Below are 19,404 nucleotides of genomic sequence, written 5' to 3'. Positions count from 1 at the left end.
TTAAATCAGTGGGTAGATAACTGATATATATATATATATTACTTAATTCATACAGGACCTTTTTGCAGTTATAGCAACACTATATTATGTATCAACACTAGCACTACATGTATTAAGTTTAAATACAGTGACCTAACGTTACCTATGTCCCATGGAAGTTCGCAAGGTAGAGCTAACGTTAACCGTTATTAATTCTAACGTTAACAACTTTCATCTGTGTCTGCTAGCCTGCATGGTAACAGCCATTTTAAATGTAGCTAACTTTACTTTAAATGTATAGCTATTAGCTAACTTACTTGCGCCTGATATTTCATTATAAAACTAACAAACAGACAAACAGGCAAACAAACAGATATTCCACATAATAGTGAAGTTAGTCTGCTACTGGAAAAGTTAACATTAACAGCTAACATCGCTAGCGTTAGCTCACTAGCTAATTCTAAACATGACTAACGGCTTTGATTAACATTCCATTATGAAAACAATATATTTCAAATAAATTCACGTTTTCAATTGGCATACAAAAGTACTGTAATTCTTACCTGGGATATGATGATGGCGGAGTTTGTACAGCTTACACATTCAGTCAGAGGCATGACAGAAAAGTGACGGTTGATTGTTGAAGTCACTGGTGACTGCAGTTGAAAAGGAGCAAACTCCATAGACATATACACTAGATGTCGCCTTGACTACTGCTGTTCATGGGAACGAATGCGTCAATCGAGACGCCATCTTGCTTCAGTGATCCACTCCTCTATAATGCATTAGCGTCAATCTGGGCAAAGATCTAGCGAAAATAAAATCACCATAAATCGTCAAAATCTCAAGCAATTATCTTGTTTTTTGGGTTGTTCCAAATGACAGGCATGTATTTATGGTTGAGTCTAGAGAAAACTAAGCTTAAGACAATAATAAAGATACATTTTACCCGTCTAGCCCCATAGACTCCCATTCATTCTGCACTAGCTAGCGGCGGCCCCTAGAGGAACAATGAGTAAACTGCAACCAGGTTCGATACAATGAAAGTAAACAGGCTCTTCTAGACAGGCTCTGGTTGAGGCCACAAACCCCTCGTCTCGTTTACTCATGTAAGTTGTAATCTCACCAGAAGTTGCTGTAGATCTGTAAAACATTTACCTCTGCTACTACATAGGCTACGCCAGTCGTTACTTTTATAATCATGGGTCAGTGCCATGGGCAAACGAGATGTAGCTGAATTCATAAATGACAAAGCCATGAGAAAGGTGATTTTCTTACGTTTCAACAACAAAGAAGCCGATCTGCCATCATTGTGAGAAGTTCCCAAATTTGTCGCTAATCGCTAAAAAGGTTTTCTATCGCTGGGGATGGCCAAACGTCGCTAAATAGGTAACGCTGACAATACAGGAGAACTAGTTTAGCGCTTCAGATCCCTGTACAAAGATGGCGGCGGTGTTGACGCATGCTGAGAAGCAGAAGGCGACATCTAGTGTATATATCTATGAGCAAACTCGGCGAAGATTCTAGAGTGCTGCGCGAATTTGAATTTGATCAGGGGTGGGGGATGGGAATTGCTGTGTGTGCGCATGCGCTTATCAAGCGGTGATAAGCATCCGTTAAAAACAATCGTGAAAATGATTACTGTTGGCATTTTAGTCTGTTATATTACCAGACTGGTTGGTAGAAGTGTCAAAACAACAGTAACATTAGCCTAGTGGGCTATTATTACTACTATTAAGATTATTAACATTATTGGTTCTCATATGGTGGTCAATTCAATGACGTCAATTCCATATCATTTTGACGCCCTTTTTCCTATGCCTTTTTTCTTGATATCAAATCAACGTTGATTTAACATCAATCATATTGACCCAAGTTTATAGACCAGTGACTACATGTTAGATTGATCCCTTGTTGGACGTCTTTACAACCACAAGCAAGCCATTGTAATGCTAAAATAGTATGAAATTATAGATGCTCAACATGGTGGTCAAAACCTTGACTAATTCTTGACATCAAATTGACATCACGGTGCCCGCTGGGTTTGATACGGACTATGAAACGGGAGACATAAACAGTGACGTTCACGATGCTCAGCTTCTCAGGCTATGTAGCCCAGCTCACCGTTCGCGATAAACACCACAGCTCTGCATAAACTGGACCTCAACAAACACTCAAAACTTCGGCAAACATTCAGCTGGACGAAGATGGCAAGGGGCTTTTGCAAACACACACAATCACCTGCTCTCCCACCTATAGCCTAACAGGGCTATATCCAGGTGCAATGCAATCAATGAGATTCCCCCTACGTCACTACAAGCGACACACCTCCCGACATCATTCCCGGGGATACCCCTTGACACCACACTACATTTTTGTGCACACAATTTAATTTCTTCGAGCCCACGTTTTAATTATTCGTGCGTGCGTTTTACTAGATCGATATAACGTGCTCATGTTTATGTGTCAAGACAATATTGAGTGCACGTTTTACAAATTGTGGCCACGTTTAAGTAGATCGTGCACACAATGTTCTATAACCATGTTCACAAATTGTGCTCTCGTTTTAATAAATCGTGCCCTTGTTTAAGTAAATCGTGCCCTCGTTTTAGTAAATGGTGCACTCGTTTAATAAATTGTGCCCTCGTTTAACTATGCTTAAAACGAGAGCTCAATTTAGTAAAACGAGAGCACAATATAATAAATTGCATTTAGTAAACTGAGCGCACAATTTAGTAAAACGAGCGTACGATTTAGTAAAACGAGTGCACAATATAGTTAAACGTGAGCACAATTAAGTAAAACGAGCGCACATTCTCTCAACATGCATGCAAAACATTTTGCGATGACACCTCTAGGGCTCCGTAAATGGGTCCTATGTAGTCATGTGTTTTTTATTTGAAATTGTAATCTGTAACTTCTAAACTACTTCGGTGCCTCAGGCCCTTTGCATAAACAATTGACGTCACTCTTAATGAGTATTGCATGTATCAGAGCTAATTCATCCTGGGCCAAAGTATGTCGGTATGGGGCCCGCGTAGCGCTCTCGCACCTGGGACCATCATTGGGTTTATCCACAGAGCGTATTATAGTTTATCCACAGAGCGTATTATAGTATTTCAATGCATGGCCAACACATATGAAACAAGGCAGACACACCAAACTCCCTATGTTCCTATGTCTTTCCAATTAATACTAAAGCCAGATGAGAATATAATATTACAATAGTTGGCCTGTAGTTATCAGATATTAAGTATAAGATCATTTTTGGCATTATCGTGTAGGCTATCTCATCAGGATTCCATTAAAACACAATTCAGTGTGACTCATAATTGAATGTTATATTGCATCATGTTTTGCTTAAAATCGTATTGGGCCCTACTACATAGGTTAACAGCCTAGTCAGATGTTATACACTGTTTAAAACAGCTACAACAATGTTTTTGTGAATTTAAATGTTTGGAAGAGCAGAAGAAATGCTAGGCCTACATATTATTCTTTGAAAAACTATTCAGATGTGCCATATAGAGATTTCAAAGGCTACTGTAATCTGACACATTCCATTTAAAAGAATTGCTCAACACTGCTATTGGTCAGCTTTAGCCAAACCTTTCATTAATTGAAACCAACCATGGCTCAAGCCACTGATTGCCTTTGATCACACCTTCCCGCTGGCAATTCTCTCGTTCAATACTGTGCATGCTCTACACTCTCAAAAAGGATGTGTTGGAAACAACACATTTTTAACACATCAATGTGTTTAGGTAAGGACAACACATTTTGTGTTATTTTATGTGTTAAACCCATGTAACACAGTTACTGTGTTGATATTTTAACACACCTGTGTGTTATAGTTGACACAATTTGGTTATGGTTAACACAGTTACTGTGTTGATATTTTAACACACCTGTGTGTTATAGTTGACACAATTTGTGTCAATTTGGTTATGGTTACGCTTTTGTCAAAAAGCTATACAAATACAAGACAATTTAATACTTAAATTTAACAAGGAGCAAATTAAGATGTTGGTCAGAGTCAGACTATAATAAGGATAGTAGCAATAATAAACAACAATGTCAATTCAGTCACAGCCTATAATGAACTAAGTGCATGTTGTTGTTTTATTTATATTTTTAGTATATTTATTGATCTTAACAGATAAGACAATTATGAAATTATTTCAATCAAGTAATGTGTGTAATACAAATGAATTCCTGACAGCGTAATGTGAAATTATGTATTATTTATTACAAATATTGTACACATGAACTTTACACAAGTTCATAGCGAGGGTTTACAAAAATATCATTGTTAAAAAAAATCAAATGCATTGGTCTAAAATCAATTAAATCTCTTATACTAATTAGTTTAAAGTCCTCTGTTCTCTGGACTGCAAATGCATGGAAATGGTTATGGAAAAACTTTGTAACTAGTATCCTTAAGAAAAACAGAACATTTTGATTTTCACTTTCTGGTAAAATGTGCATTACTTCTCCAAAAACCAGCTCCCCATTTTCATTGCGGTTAAGGGGTAATATACAAGTAGTTTGATATCTCTGACCAAACACAGTCACAGAGTGTGCAACATGAACAGAGCTGCATTGTCCAACATCACGACCAATCGCCTTTAGGTTATCAATTAAGCAGACATTTTCTTTTAATGAACCAAGTAAGACTGGAAAACTGTTTGCCACAGTCATTTTATCTTTAAGAGGACTACCCAATTTCCAGTTAAACATTGCCTGTACCTGATGCTTGAAGGCTAATGTTTTTGAGATATTAATAAAATTACACACAACCTGGGCCTGCCGTTTTAGTGGAGCATGCTTACCTTCAAAGCGCATGCACCAAAGTTTACCAAGTGGTCCAAAATACACCATCATTCGCCAATAATGCGTCATGAAATGGTGCTTCGGTATCAGAGGCCTGTCATATAGACTCTTGAACAAAGTGTGGTGATCAATGACTAACTGCTTCAACAACATCGCTAATCCTTTTGTTGCAACAGGTGCAAATATTATATCACAAATCTGCCTAAGTAAAATAAATAATTGCCAATGTTTGTTTCCCTCATCAATAAAATCCCCAATAAGGAAAGGTAAAAAAAGCAACAAACACCACATCTGACTTGCATTTTGCCTAATGGGATTCTCTGATGTTCTTAAATGAATAATGGCACTAGGTTTGCTTTTCATATTGTTTAACCCATAGTCGAAGCCAGCTATCCGGCTGTTAAGCTGGTCTTCTGTGAATAGTTGTTCATCATATACAAAATGTCTTAGCATAAGTTTCAATTCCAGCGGGGCTACTCCCTCCAACACGTCATGCATCACGTCGCCACAAACATTTTCAGTGATATGAAAAAAATTCAAAGAGTTAAGACAAGAGTCTTCTTTAATGCCGGTTAAAGGAGGATTGTTAAGTTCAACATGTTGACTGTAATTGTCTCTATTACGTAATTCTACGAGATCATCATTAAATACATGTTGGGCATTTTGTTTATGCACCAGGCATATATGGCAGAACCTATTGGCTGAAAAACTTTCAAAGAAACCCCCAACTGAATGACAGGCCAAATTATCTGCGGTAAATAAGCATAATGTACCATGTAATAAAGACTTTTTCCCATGTATCTGTACTTCCACCCCTCTTGTTTCAAGAATGTTTAAATCCTCTAACAAAGGTTTGAATATTGAGTTAAACCCATAAACCTCCCTGTCTATGGAATTGAAAAGTAAACATAAATGAATATTTTCAAGAGAAGAGTTAAAACGAGCAGGTATGTTCCTCAGGCAAAAATACACAGCACCCAATTTATGCACCTTGGTTTTGGATCCAAGAGGGTTTGTTGTTTCTAAATCATCAAAATAAAGTTGTATTTGTAAAGCTTTTGGAAATTTGTTGTAAAATTCATTATCCCTGAATCGAATACCATCAGAGTAATCAGACATTTTAGCATCACTGCTTTTATTGGTTTGACAACAAAGCTCCTGCATTTGTTCATTTTCAAATAGAAACCTGAGGGTATCAATAATTGATATGTACTGAAATGTATCCGCTATTAGCGCTTGTTTTAATACACCCTGTTTTCGTTCTGTGTCACTTCGATATCCCAAGAAAACTTCTTTTGGCTTCACCAGAGACAGATTTTCTGAAAAATATTTGTTCATTTTGTAGGTGGTATCTAATGCATCAAACATATTCCTCCCACTTTCAAATTCCTCCATCAAACTTTGTACATCTGGATCATTACAAAACATATCATGACTATTAAGTACAGATACAGTCTTTTCTTGCAACCTATCCAATACCCTGCCGAGTAGCTCTTTAGAGCATGTCATGTTTCTTTGAACATCAGAAAGAGTGCAGTTGGAAGATGAGTACATTTTAGCAGCAAATTCTGCCGCGCACTTTTCATAGTTATAAGTTCTGTCTTCTGAAATGTCCATATCAGTTTCAGAACAATCATCAGCATTAGAGCATGATGGTGGTGACAAGTCCGGCAAAGTCTCAGTGAAATTGGTATTTAAGTTTTGAGTATAAGGATGGTCTCTCCTGAGATGTCTGGCATATGAATTAAAGTTATGGTATGTTCGTTGGCAAAGGTTTTGACCGCAAATAATTGTGTAATCCTGTCCATCAGATAATGCATGCACATGTCTAAGATGATTGATTAGTTTTCTTACATCTTTCACTTTCATTTTACACCTGGGACAACAGTACATGTTTGTAAAACTGGCTACATCATAGTTTGGAGCTTTGCAATGAGCTCCACAACTTTAGCTCTCTTCCCACCAGAGAGGGGCACTTCATAAACACTCTCAAAGAAGTGAAAGACAGAAGTGAGCTGGACAGGATATGCAACATCACACACCCAAATCATTTTGAAGAGTTTGTCAATGGCACAGGTCAAACCGTTATCCTTAAGAGGAATTGCAAGTTTGTCGTTTTCTGCGACAATGATGTATTGGGCGGAGGCGGAGGGATCTCCAATGCACACCAAGTGGGGCTGGCGATGTTCTACTGGTCTATCAGGATTGTTCAGCACACTAGAAATGCTGGTTCCAGTCTGTTATTTTAAAGAAAGAACAAGAACATAAACAAGTCATTAGACATATTCAGGGTTTCAAGCCATTTACAAATTGACAATACTCATTTTACATTATGCCAGATATAACACTGCACCATAAACATACGCAAAACATACAATATAGGCGTTCCATAGCCTAGAAATCTAGACGCGCCCCTAGCGGCAGCAAATTACATTTGCTGCCAGGGCTAGTCTAGCAACTCTCCGTTGGCTTGTGAGCTCCAGAAATCGAAACTTAATCAGGCCAATGAAATCGTGTATAGAGTCGTTAGGTGGGCTTAACATAATGATTGATGGCAGAGTTGCAACGGTTTGGCTTGAATTCCCTGCTACTTGAAAACAAATAAGATGGATGTTGCTGCTGGCGAACAGTGTGACACGAGTTAAGCTTTTATTAAGTTGGCAAACGTTTGAACTAGCCAACTAGCTCCGCTGGTGGGACACGCATGGGACGCATAGCGCTGCCGCTGTCCTATTGCGTGCAGAGGGAATTTGAAAGACAACTGATTATCCCGCCCCTCGGACTGAGCACTGCGAACGGTGAGTGCCCAGACCCTACATTTTAATGTGGGTCTGGCTCGTCAGGCTAGGCGTTCCATACTGTAAGCACACATTAAGCACAGTAAGCACATTTACTATAGGAGGGGCCTACCGGTTTTATATCCAAGAGGTAGCCCAACGCTGACTTGACACTGCATTTAGTGTTCCTTTTGCCCCTGCCTGATGCAGTGGGGGGCAGCAGATGTACCAGCTTACAAAGAGCTCTGTAACATGAAACTATAAAAACAAACAAATTTAGTAAACTCTTACTTGTTAAAATCAAATGCATTCATTCACTGTAGCACAAAAGCTTAACAGAGATAATTCCTCCTACCATCATCCTCAGGAACTGGTGGCAAGGCAGCTGCAGGTTCACTGGTGGACATTTTCAGTATTTTCGGGATGATGGTTCCCTCCCATTTTCGGATGAATAGGTCCGTTTTCCCAGGAAACATTTTTCCGAATTCTGTGTCAAACTACATAAATGGACAAAATACAGTCATTTGAATAATTATAATGATATCATGTGACTGTTTTCCTATTCATTTGTTATGTCGGTGAAATGACAAAAAATAAAGTAAAACTGCTCAAATATGTTCAACATCTAGTATTTACTGAAATGTGCATAATTCACGGTGGTTGCCATCCAGTGACGTCATAATATGCAAATTAGATGAGTAAATTTACCCCCTTCATAAACTTCTGTTCATACTCAATGATTTTCACATTTACAGTAGGACTTTATCTCTGACCACTTGCAAGCCATGGCCTTTTGAAATTTTGATGTACAAATCCAATTTATTCTTTTTAAACCCTGGCGGCTAAAGGGTTAAAGACAACTAATCCAACTAATCATTATTTTCATTGTCCCAACACAATATGCACTCACCATGTATGGCATGTCCACAAAGCGTGGAAACTCTGCAAAAAATTCCTCCAACGTTGGATGTCTAGCAGCAATCCACAACCTTCGACTAGCATAGGTTTTGTCCATGGCTTCTTTGATGGTGCTGAGGTTTTCCTGACACGGTCTCATTCTTTTTATAACCGTCATCCATTCGTTAACTGAATCATCCCCTTCTGCAGGCATTTCCACCCTAATGGACGCTCTAGGGTTATCAGTGGACTTGACACGCTTGCGCTGATAACGGCGTTGATCATCTTGAAGATTCCTCCTTAGATTTCGGAGTCGGATCTCAAGGAATCCACTGTGGGATATGGGGTCATAGAAATGTTCCTGGAAAAGAAAAGGAACTTAATAGTTTTCCATTCTCAAAAGTATGTAGAATACATACAAATGTGTACAAATAATAGGAAACCCTAAATGCTTAATCTCTATGCAGATATAGTGGTCATTATGTCTAGCTTTCAATTTTTTTCTGTCAGTTGAGTCACTCACTCTAAAGTAGATGACCAACTCACCACAGGGAATAATCATTCAGGGCATTCCTATACATGAATGTACATACACTGAACCAGTATGTATGAATGCTCTATATTGTACAATAGCAGTAAATATGCTTTAATTGTATAATTTCAAATCTTAAAAAAATCCATTAAATTAAGTTATAAAACTCATATCCGAATTATAGTACTTTAACTTTCCCAGTTACAATAACACCACATTACATTTATATAGCGCTTTTCTTGACACTCAAAGTGCGTCACATGGAAGGGGGGACCTCACTAGCAACCACCACCAATGTGTAGCACCCACCTGGGTGATGCACGGCAGCCATTATGCACCAGAACGCTCTCCACACACCAGCTTGAAGTGGAGTGAGGGAGTGAATGAGCCAATTACAGTGGGGAATGATTAGGGGGCCACATTGAATGAGCCAGGTTGGGAATTTAGCCAGGACACCAGGGAACCCCCTATTCTTTGCCATGGGATCTTTAATGAGCACAGTGAGTCAGGACCTCGGTTTAACGTCTCATCTGAAGGACGGCATCTCCTACAGTGCAGTGTCCCCGTAACTGCACTGGGACATTGGGATCTATCATTTTGGCCAGAGAGAAGAGTGCCACCTACTGACCACCCACCAACACCACTTCCAGCGGCAACCTAGTTTTCCAAGGAGCTCTCTCATCCAAGTACTAACCAGGCCCACACCTGCTTAGCTTCAGTAATTCAGCTAAGACAAGGTATCTGGCTGCTGGCATAACAGTTGTTATAACAATGAATGAGCACTACTCACATATCCCTCATTCTCCTCTCCCATCTTGATTTTGAGTGACGGGAAAAGTGCTACCATAGATCTGGCCAACTTGGATTTGTCTTCACTTTGTGGATAACTGTCGATTAAAACAAATAATTCAAATCAGTGAAATATAGAGTTAAAAGAGTATACAGCTATCTTACAGACTTTTTAAACAGGCTTTCTTTCAGTCTATAACTATGTCACTACTTTCAAAAAGTACTGATATACATTGTATGGATATTTTCAATGTACAATAGAAGTGACGTATTAATATTGAAACATTTTAAAAGAAGCGAAGAAGTACCTATAAGCTAAAGTGAATTGTAAAATGGTGTATTAACTTACAATCCCTTCCTCTCAATCAACTCACTGACAGCGATTTTAACAAGGAGTTTTCTTGAAGACTCTGAGAGTGTTCCAGAGGCCTCATAATCTGCCAGAACACTTGCACCTTTCCTCACAAGAACTGCTCTAAGAGTTTCAACACCAATGGGATCCTGTTGATGGGAAGAAAACAAACAAATAAAATCCACATACATGAACCATTTCTGATGATTTCAGTGTTCATTAGTACAGAAAGTATTCACTGCATGCATTTGTTGACTACTGGATGAATGAAGTAGTTCACAAAGACCAGTCACACAATTATGACAAGTAATGCTTATTTACTACATAGCTAAGATGTTCACTTGAGTGTTGACCTTCACATCACATGTTTTGTCCTGTCCAGCCATTCTTGTTCTATACTGTACATTCTAGTAGCTCTAAGTATACTTTTGTTTGCAAAGTTGCAAGCCCCATAAATATCTATTTCCAATTAGTATTTTTCATGTTATCACATTAGTTGGTGTACATACCCTGATTTGATTTGTTTCAACTGCATCCAATTGTTCAGTCTTAAAATGTTACAAGAGACAATTATTATTATCAAACATCACTTGTATATATTGGTCATTGTGTCTATACTAAAGCGGTAGTAGTTATTTAGAATATTCAAATCATAGTGGTACTTTTCTTGTTTCTTTGTTTAATTCGTTATATTATGTTATCACATTAGATGGTGTACATACCCTGATTTGATTTGTTGTGACTATTTCCACTGCATCCGAGTGTTCAGTCTTAAAATGTTACAGGAGACAAATTATTATTATCAAACATCCCTTGTATATATTGGTCATTGTGTCTATACTAAAGCGGTAGTAGTTATTTAGAATATACAAATCATAGTGGTACTTTTCTTGTTTCTTTGTTTCATTCGTTATGTTAAAGAATTATCATTGCATTGAGAATATCATACATACCAAAATTGATGCTCCACGTGTCTTGAAAAACACCTGGAACTTGTCCATGTGTTGAACAAAGTCATGGCAGTCTATATCAATGAATTCATTGAATTCAGGGGAGAATTTGAGAATTCTGTCACATTCAAGGAGTTCACTGTTAAGGAGTAGTGTTGCATTCGATTTGCAGGCATCTACTATCTCTTCGACAGACTCCAGCTGAAATATTTTTTTGCTGATTTCCTTGTCATCCAGAAATATGGTAACAAGCGATTTGGGCATCTCCATGTCTCCTTGTACTGTGGCTGCAACAAAATAGATTCTTTTAAATTTGATATCACACCATATTGTGAACACATAACTTATTTCAACTTCCATACAGTTTACATTTTAAATTATTCAGCATTTCCAAAATAAACACACAATCTTGGTGACTAGCGAACTGGTCAGAAACGAAATGTTACTTCAGGCCAGGGCTCTACACTAACATTTTTTTCCAGGAGCACTTGTGCGCCCAAGTTAAAAAATGTAGGACCACAGACAAAAATTTGGGCGCACAGTCACTTCTGTACTTAACTTACACATAATCTAACATTACACTGCAGCTAACAGTTAAACATGCCAGTGCACCAATTGCGAATATTAAGAATGACTGACAACATTTAGGCTACAGGAAACAGGATTTTAAAGATCAGTGCCTACTTTATGTTCAGTCTGTTCTATTTTCCTACATTTTGTTAATGTAAAATAATATAATACATTGCCATATTTGCATCAAGTATCCTGCCAAATTCATTTATTTGTGAATCCATCTGTAGCTAATCCAAATATGCCCATGGTGACCTATCTGACTGCATACTGCCTAATACTACTACTAAAACAGTCCATTTTCTCTTCCACAAAACCCAACATAGGCTATCAAGGATATATATTTTTATCCTTTTTTAAATATCTGCATTGATGGGGGCAGTAGGCAAACGTTAGGTAGGCAAACTTTCGTTTTGCACTTCAGCTTGTATTGAGTGTAAACAAACAAGCATGCGTGGAAGCCTGGAGTTGTCAGTAGCGTTCTACATGTACCTTTGAATAAAATTGGAGTATTACAGGAGGCTACTTTTGTGCCTGTTCGCTACAGCTACATTTTGCATATTGCAGCCAATACCTCAACTGGGCTAAAAGGCATGTTACCTTTCCTTCTCTCACTGCATTCTCAGAATATCATCCTGTTCCTCCTATATCCGATGAATTCGGTGGATAGAAGAACTAATTTCTTTAATCTTTGCATCTTGGCTGGCTAGTCTAACTTTCCGCTTTTTCTGCGCGCTCTTGGATTTGATAGAAGCGACTACTAGCAAGTCACAACGCGAAACTGCTAACGTTAATGGGAGGTGTAGTTTTTAAGCTGCATTCGCGACGTGATTCTATGGTTTGCACAGTAATGTTTCTCGATGTTGCGGTGTATTTTGTAGACAAACATTGACATGGTTAGAAGTAATTCGCACCAGTGCGCCTAAATATTTTTTTTGCACTCGCACGCCATCATTTTTACGTGAAATGGGCGCACTGTAGAGCCCTGCTTTAGGCTATTATCAAAATGCCAGCATTGATTACCGTTTCATTAATGCGTCACATTACTGCTTAACCTGCACCCCAAAAAAGCAAACTACACACTATAAACTACAAACGATAGCTAATCATAACGTTAGAGACAAACATTGACATGGTTAGAAGTAATTCGCACCAGTGCGCCTAAATATTTTTTTTGCACTCGCACGCCATCATTTTTACGTGAAATGGGCGCACTGTAGAGCCCTGCTTTAGGCTATTATCAAAATGCCAGCATTGATTACCGTTTCATTAATGCGTCACATTACTGCTTAACCTGCACCCCAAAAAAGCAAACTACACACTATAAACTACAAACGATAGCTAATCATAACGTTATGCATAGATGTAGTTCAACACTGGGTCTAACTGCATGCAATAGCGTTTCATCAAACCGTGTTCACTAACGTTAACGTTAGTGTCACATTCGGAATACAAATGTGTTTTCCCTTGGCAGCGCGCTAAATGCATCGAGTTCATTCATCATCGCTAACTTGTAGATTCATTGTATGTAGTAGAACATGTTCTAATGTTATGTCATGGAGCAGAAGAGATATAACGGCATATAAAATCAGGACTACACTCACGTTACCTGACCTTATGTCTGTTATGACTCACTTAAAGCTTATAGCTGCTAACCACTGATTGTTCGGAATAAAACGGTCACCGTTATCTAACTTATGCAACTAAATCAATAACGGTGGTTATCATGATTTATAGTAGTTAGTACGTTAGATACTGTTGTAACTTATCGTAATGTATAACGTAGATAGTAGTTTGTAGTTTTGACATCCTGAGCCCTAGCATTTCATACCTTGTTACAAGGTCATACCAGTTCCCACACAAAGCAACGTTTCCCGCCTGTAATGTTAGCAATCATAGCGTCTAGCTAGCGCATAGCGTTAGCATTCTAGAACTAGCTCCTTTCCGCCGAATTCGCTAGCTGAATTCGCTAGCTTAAAATACATACCAATGTGGTCGGCTTGCTAACGTTAGCTGTCCATAGCTAAAACTTTACCCAAAATGCGGATTTACCCACATAGCAATACGAGTTGACATAACGTTAGATTTTTTTAGTTTCTACAAGTATGGCAGTGTTTTTTAAAGTGTGTTAATGTAAGGTAGCACAACGATTGCTTATCAATAACCTCGGTGCTAAAGCTAGCTGCTACTTGGCTAACAATCGATGCTGGATTTTATTTTAGTTTATTATCGTTTAACCTTTACAATATTGCACATTTCAACAGTCTTTAAAATAAACATAACAAATACGTCTGAAGACATGGGTCTACCTCACCTTTTATTCAGACATTTACATCCACTGTGTGCCAGTGCCACCTTGCAACTTCTTCAAGTGCGCGCCAAGATAAAATGAAGTGCTGCTGAGAGAAAGAACCTCTCAGGGTAACGGCTCATCCAGGACACCAGGGATTGGCCAATAATTTAACACATGTTGTGTTGGGCAGTATATTCCAGTAATATAACACATTAACAACACAAAATAACACAAATTGTGTTCAAATTGTGATAACACAAAAAATGTGTAGTTATTTAACACATCATTTTTGAGAGTGTACCATATTCACCGGTGATATCGCCGTCAAACTCAGGGCCTTGGTCTGAGTAACATTTCTTCCTGTCATTCTTCCATATAGTGGTCATTGTGAAAAGGATTAATCTCACTGGAACCCCACTGGTGTGTACTGTAGGTACTGTAAGTTCATTGCAACCAGCATGAGACTAGTGCTACCCTGCAAGACTACATTACTCCGTTGTGCTGAGAATAAAGATCAATTGTGTACTCCCTGAGCATGACATGTTTGCAAAGAGAGAGAGAGAGAGAGAAAGAGAGAAAATAAGAATTTGGATACACACTACATTATAATGCAGACTCTCTCCTGTTTGGTGCTCCCCACTATATAATGGGCTGTGGTGATTAGTCAGACTCTCTTGACTTTCATGAAAGCCAAAGGTCAGCACGCTGATGAAGTCCAGGTACCTAAAAGTACATGTGTATTGCTCAATGAATGTGTCATTAGCTGTATGTGGTTGCCAAATGGTGCTGAAACTGCTGTTGTGTAAAATATTCCTCTGACTTACTGTGAGATCTGTGGGACGTCATAGCTAATGTAAATTACATTTCTTTTTGCAGCCACAGCAGCAGTGATCATCAGTCTCTGGTAACCTCTGGCTTTGCTTTCAGCCTTGTATGCCTCCACAAGCTCCTGGGCATGACAAGATCATACCACAACCATTAGATAGGCCCTTAATCCCAAGTTGCTCGGGGGACAATGTAATCCCTTGTAATATATTGACAGATGTAAGTCACTTTGGACAACTGTGTCTGCTAAATGAATACTGGTACATGTAAATGTAAATGAAGAGTTTGGTTCTAAAATGTTGAAAACGTTGAAAAAAGTCATGTCATTTAATTGTGTATTGCAGGTCATATCAATAAAATTGCAGTTCTGTTGTTTTGATTGAGTAAAGATAAATCAAAATAACAATAGGCCTACCCAATTACAGGTCCACTGAAATTACTTATGAAAATTCATTAAAATGGAGGATATAGCGTTTTGGAATTAAACTCTTCAAATTATTACAGACAATGGAGAGGGCTTGAGCTCTACTCTTACTCTTTCAAAAGATAATCTAACATTAAAATATTTTTCTGAAGCCATGCACATAAGTGACAAAGCACACTGATGCTATATAGTGCTGGTAGTGATGTAGTACTCGAGTCCGGACTCGAGACCGGTCTCGAGACCAATTTCTGCTTTCTCGGTCTCGTCTCGGACTCGTTCCTTCAAAGACTCGGTCTTGACTTGGTCTCGGACCACAGTGGGAGGAGAAGGACTCGTCATTTCAGACCGAGTCCTCGAGACCAACGCATTTTTTACATATAAAAAAACAGACAACACATAACAACAATAATAATAAAATGCAATGTTGACCGGCATTATTTGAAAATGACATCCCATGCAATGCAAAGATACTGCCGTCAGAGCCGTTTATTTATCTCTATGGCTCTGCTGCCGGTGAGTGTCTGTAGGTCAGCATAGTCCATATTAAGACGTTAAGACTGCTCTTCTAAACAATTCCCAATCTAGCTTAGTCTGTAGGCCTAATGGTTGATTATTAACTGGGGTGATATTAAATTATGAATATGAAAACTGACATTTTTTTATGGTCTTGGTCTCGACTCGGTCTCGACTCCTAAAGGACTCGGTCTCGACTCGGACTTGCTTCCTCAAAGACTCGGTCTTGACTCGGACTCGACTGTATTTGAAAACCAACAGACTCGGTCTCGACACTTCAAAGACTCGGTCTTGACTCGGACTCATAGGCGGTCTCGTCCCCATCACTAAGTGTTGGGACATGTAGATCTTGTTTTGTTATACAAGAAATATACCAAATACCAAACAATATGCACTTTTTGCCACTGCTACATGATATTGTTTGTATAGCAGAGTTAAAGAAAATTTATATTTATTATGTACATATACAATTTAACTCCAACAACTATCAAGCTGACATACATGTCCCAGGGTGAACATTTCCTTATGATGCACAAAAGCCAGCGGCAATATAATCCAAAAGGCAAACCAAATATGTGAGTAACAGAACATTGTAAAAGAGACTAAATTCCTTGCCAACACCTTGCATAGTAGTGTAAATCTCCTCTTGTCCTCTGGAGGGCGCCCTTGAGATGCGGGGCTTTGCCAGGCCAGGTCCAGTCCATCAAAGCCATATGTCCGCAGTAGTCTGATGGAGGACTGGATGAACTGCTGCCGTGCATAGGAGGAAGACATCATTTGAGAGAATTTGCTGAAAATGAAAATTGACATCACATGAACAACTCTCATGTTCAAGCAGCATCTTTAGCTATACAGTTGACCTACCACTTAAAGGAAAACCGCTGTTTTTGTCTGTGGTTAATTATACCGGTATATGTTAATGTTTATTTTTATAGGATGGTGATTAGTATCATAGGTGAACAATAAGAACTTCAGCAATGAACTCCTATCACTCTCCCTACTTATTTTGTGTAATAATCCCCACAATTTAATATTGTGTATTTCTCAAATCATTCACGACAAACCAAACAGAACAAAAATGGAATTAAAATGCATGATTGATGCAACAATAAAATAAGAGACTCACTTAGCTGAATCTGTGTCCTGCCCTTTTACAGACAACAAAGTCTTTAATTTTGGGTTCCTGTAGAAAGCAATCAAAATCAGTCAAAATCTCCATCAAGTTCCTAATCCTTATTTTAACGATACATTGAATAGTTCAATAACATAACTAGCATGTGTACTCTGGGAACTGACCGAGTCTTCAAGGCATTGAAGGATTTATAAAGTGCATCATCATTACAGTCAGAGGCCACCAGCTCATTGCCATAGCTTATGATTGCAAAGGCAAAGATGAGGTGAGTGCACAGATGGGGATCCACATTGTCTGGTAAAAATCTGGCCGGCCCGTCTCTGTACTGGGACCAGTTAGTGAAGTAGCACACAAGTTTTGAAGTGGTGGCTGAATGGGGAAACGGCAAGTTTAACAAGTTGACAAGCACAACAGCCATTGAAAGAAAGATAATTTAATCTGCCTCCAGAGTTCCATCATCAGACATTACGTATATTCAAGTAATCTAAAGTATACATCTGGAAACTGAAATTACAAACTTTACATGCAAAAACTGATAATAAACCAAAAAGGAACATTCTGTAACTTACCAAACTGAAAGAGGAGATTCAGACCTTGAATAATTTGAGATATAATGTTACAAAACTCTTCAACTCTGTCATAGTTTTACACATGTTCTACATGTTTTAATAATAATCTTAATGCTGTATGAAATAAATATGGAATACAATTATGTTATCACATGATATGCATCAATCCTACCTGTTAACCAAGCAAGTCTCCAGTTCATGATGAATAAATGTAAATGATGCTTGCGACTGCATCTCTCATGTGCTGTTCATAGGGAACTCCCTGTGTGTGTCCATGGGAAGACTGTCTTCCAGACCTAAAGCCAGAGCAGTGCAACATAACACAAACAAGCTCTCAGATTACATTTAGATGAGACCCATCCCAGAGGACACTATGGGAAGATTAAGGCCTTTTCTGCAACCAATGTAATGCAACTCCGTATTATATAGTATATATACTCTTTTGATCCTGTGAGGGAAATTTGGTCTCTGCATTTATCCCAATCCGTGAATTAGTGAAACACACTCAGCACACAGTGAACACACAGTGAGGTGAAGCACACACTAATCCCGGCACAGTGAGCTGCCTGCAACAATAGGGATTTGGTTGGATTAATAAGGTGTGGTGAAACATTTATGCTGAATGGAGTCAAACTTACTTGCTGACCTTTAAATAGTTCAGTTGTAGCACCACTGTAGACTTAACTGTCTGTCCTAAACATATAGAAAAGAATAATATAGATAATACACAATACCATAATTGTAAATAGTTTCCCCACTGCACAAACTAGCCTACACATGGTAAGAAATAGCCATATTAATCATGTTATGAATACTTGATTATGGGTGCACTCACAGGCATCAGCCTAACTGAAGATAGAGTTCTGCTATCTGACCTATTTTAACATTACCTTGAGCGTTTTTTCTTCTGTTGAGCTGGGGCTGCACAGGTGATGTTTTATGTTTTATAAGCAGTGTAACTTAAAGCCAAGCCGCACTGCAACTCTGTCAGAATGCTGTCATTGAGAATCTGATAGGTTGTGTGGAGACGACCTGCACAGAAGGATGAGGCCTAGTCACACAAGCTTTTGAGGGGCCCCAGGTGTCTGCGAGCGTATACACAGTCAGGGTAAAATGGTGTGGAATATCCATGGGGGAATTTCAGAGGGAGTTGAACTTGATTGATTCATTTTATTAAAGAACTTGAAACCCTAGAGTTTTAGTCTAAAGGAGTTTTGGACATTTGGGGATGCTTCAGGAGTTTATTAAATTCTAGATTTCTTGAATTTTTGTGTTAGTTTTTTTACCAGAGCATTGAGGATATATTGAATATGCAAATATGGAAAGCTTTCTATCTGAGTGAGATAGCTTTGAGAGAAACCATGAGGTTTGCCAGTTAAGAAGGGGCCTGATGTTTAGGTGAGTGAGGATGTTCACGATATTCACCAGAGATGTGTTCTGCTATTGTTTGTTTAATTTTCCACTTGTGGTTGTATAGTATAATTACAATTACCCTCCAGAATTATTGGCACCTCTGCTAAAGTTTTAATGTAAAGATTTATTGTAATCTCACAATGATGAAAAACCCAACCTTGAAGGGAAGCAAATTTATTCTGAGAAAAAGGAAAGTTTATTTAATAAAGAAATATTTTTTTTTTCTTTGAGTGACCCCACTGTTGTGCCGTGGCCTACTGGTTAGGGCTTTAGGGTTGTAACTGAAGGGTTGCCGGTTCGATCCCCGACCCAGGAAAAATGTGGTTGAGCACTGCTCTCCCATGCTCACATCCACGGCTGACTACTACTGCTGAAGTGGCCTTGAGCAAGGCACCTCACCCCTCACAGCTCAGCTCCCTGAGCGCCACTGTAGCAGGCAGCTTACTGCTCCGGGTTAGTGTGTGCTTCACCTCACTGTGGGCCAGATGTACTAACGCTTTTGCGCCCACTTCAGGCGTATTTGTTTCGCAACTTGCGTTTACAGTAAAATCATTGC

General features: G+C 38.7%; 1 protein-coding gene across 1 annotated transcript in view; it reads right to left on the bottom strand.

Annotated features, from left to right (window-relative positions):
• Nucleotides 1-17,284, bottom strand: part of LOC143104842 (acidic mammalian chitinase-like) — a 32,602-nt gene extending 15,318 nt beyond the window's left edge. Inside the window, exons 1-5 of the mRNA XM_076269175.1 lie at nucleotides 17,031-17,284; nucleotides 16,861-16,917; nucleotides 16,356-16,524; nucleotides 14,797-14,921; nucleotides 14,572-14,695 (exon numbers count right to left, since the gene is read on the bottom strand). Coding sequence (XP_076125290.1) covers nucleotides 14,572-14,695; nucleotides 14,797-14,921; nucleotides 16,356-16,524; nucleotides 16,861-16,917; nucleotides 17,031-17,284 — 729 coding nt within the window. The remainder of the gene's footprint in view (nucleotides 1-14,571; nucleotides 14,696-14,796; nucleotides 14,922-16,355; nucleotides 16,525-16,860; nucleotides 16,918-17,030) is intronic.
• Between the last annotated feature and the right edge of the window lie 2,120 nt (nucleotides 17,285-19,404).

This window comes from Alosa pseudoharengus, unplaced genomic scaffold (genome assembly GCF_046254945.1).
Source record: "Alosa pseudoharengus isolate Yale_2024_CS ecotype anadromous, Long Island Sound unplaced genomic scaffold, YU_APseudo_1.1 YU_APseudo_1.1_scf_5, whole genome shotgun sequence".
Classification (NCBI taxonomy): Eukaryota; Metazoa; Chordata; class Actinopteri; order Clupeiformes; family Clupeidae; genus Alosa; species Alosa pseudoharengus.
The sequence above is the reverse complement of the archived record's forward strand: the minus strand, read 5'-3'. Positions and strand labels throughout refer to the sequence as shown.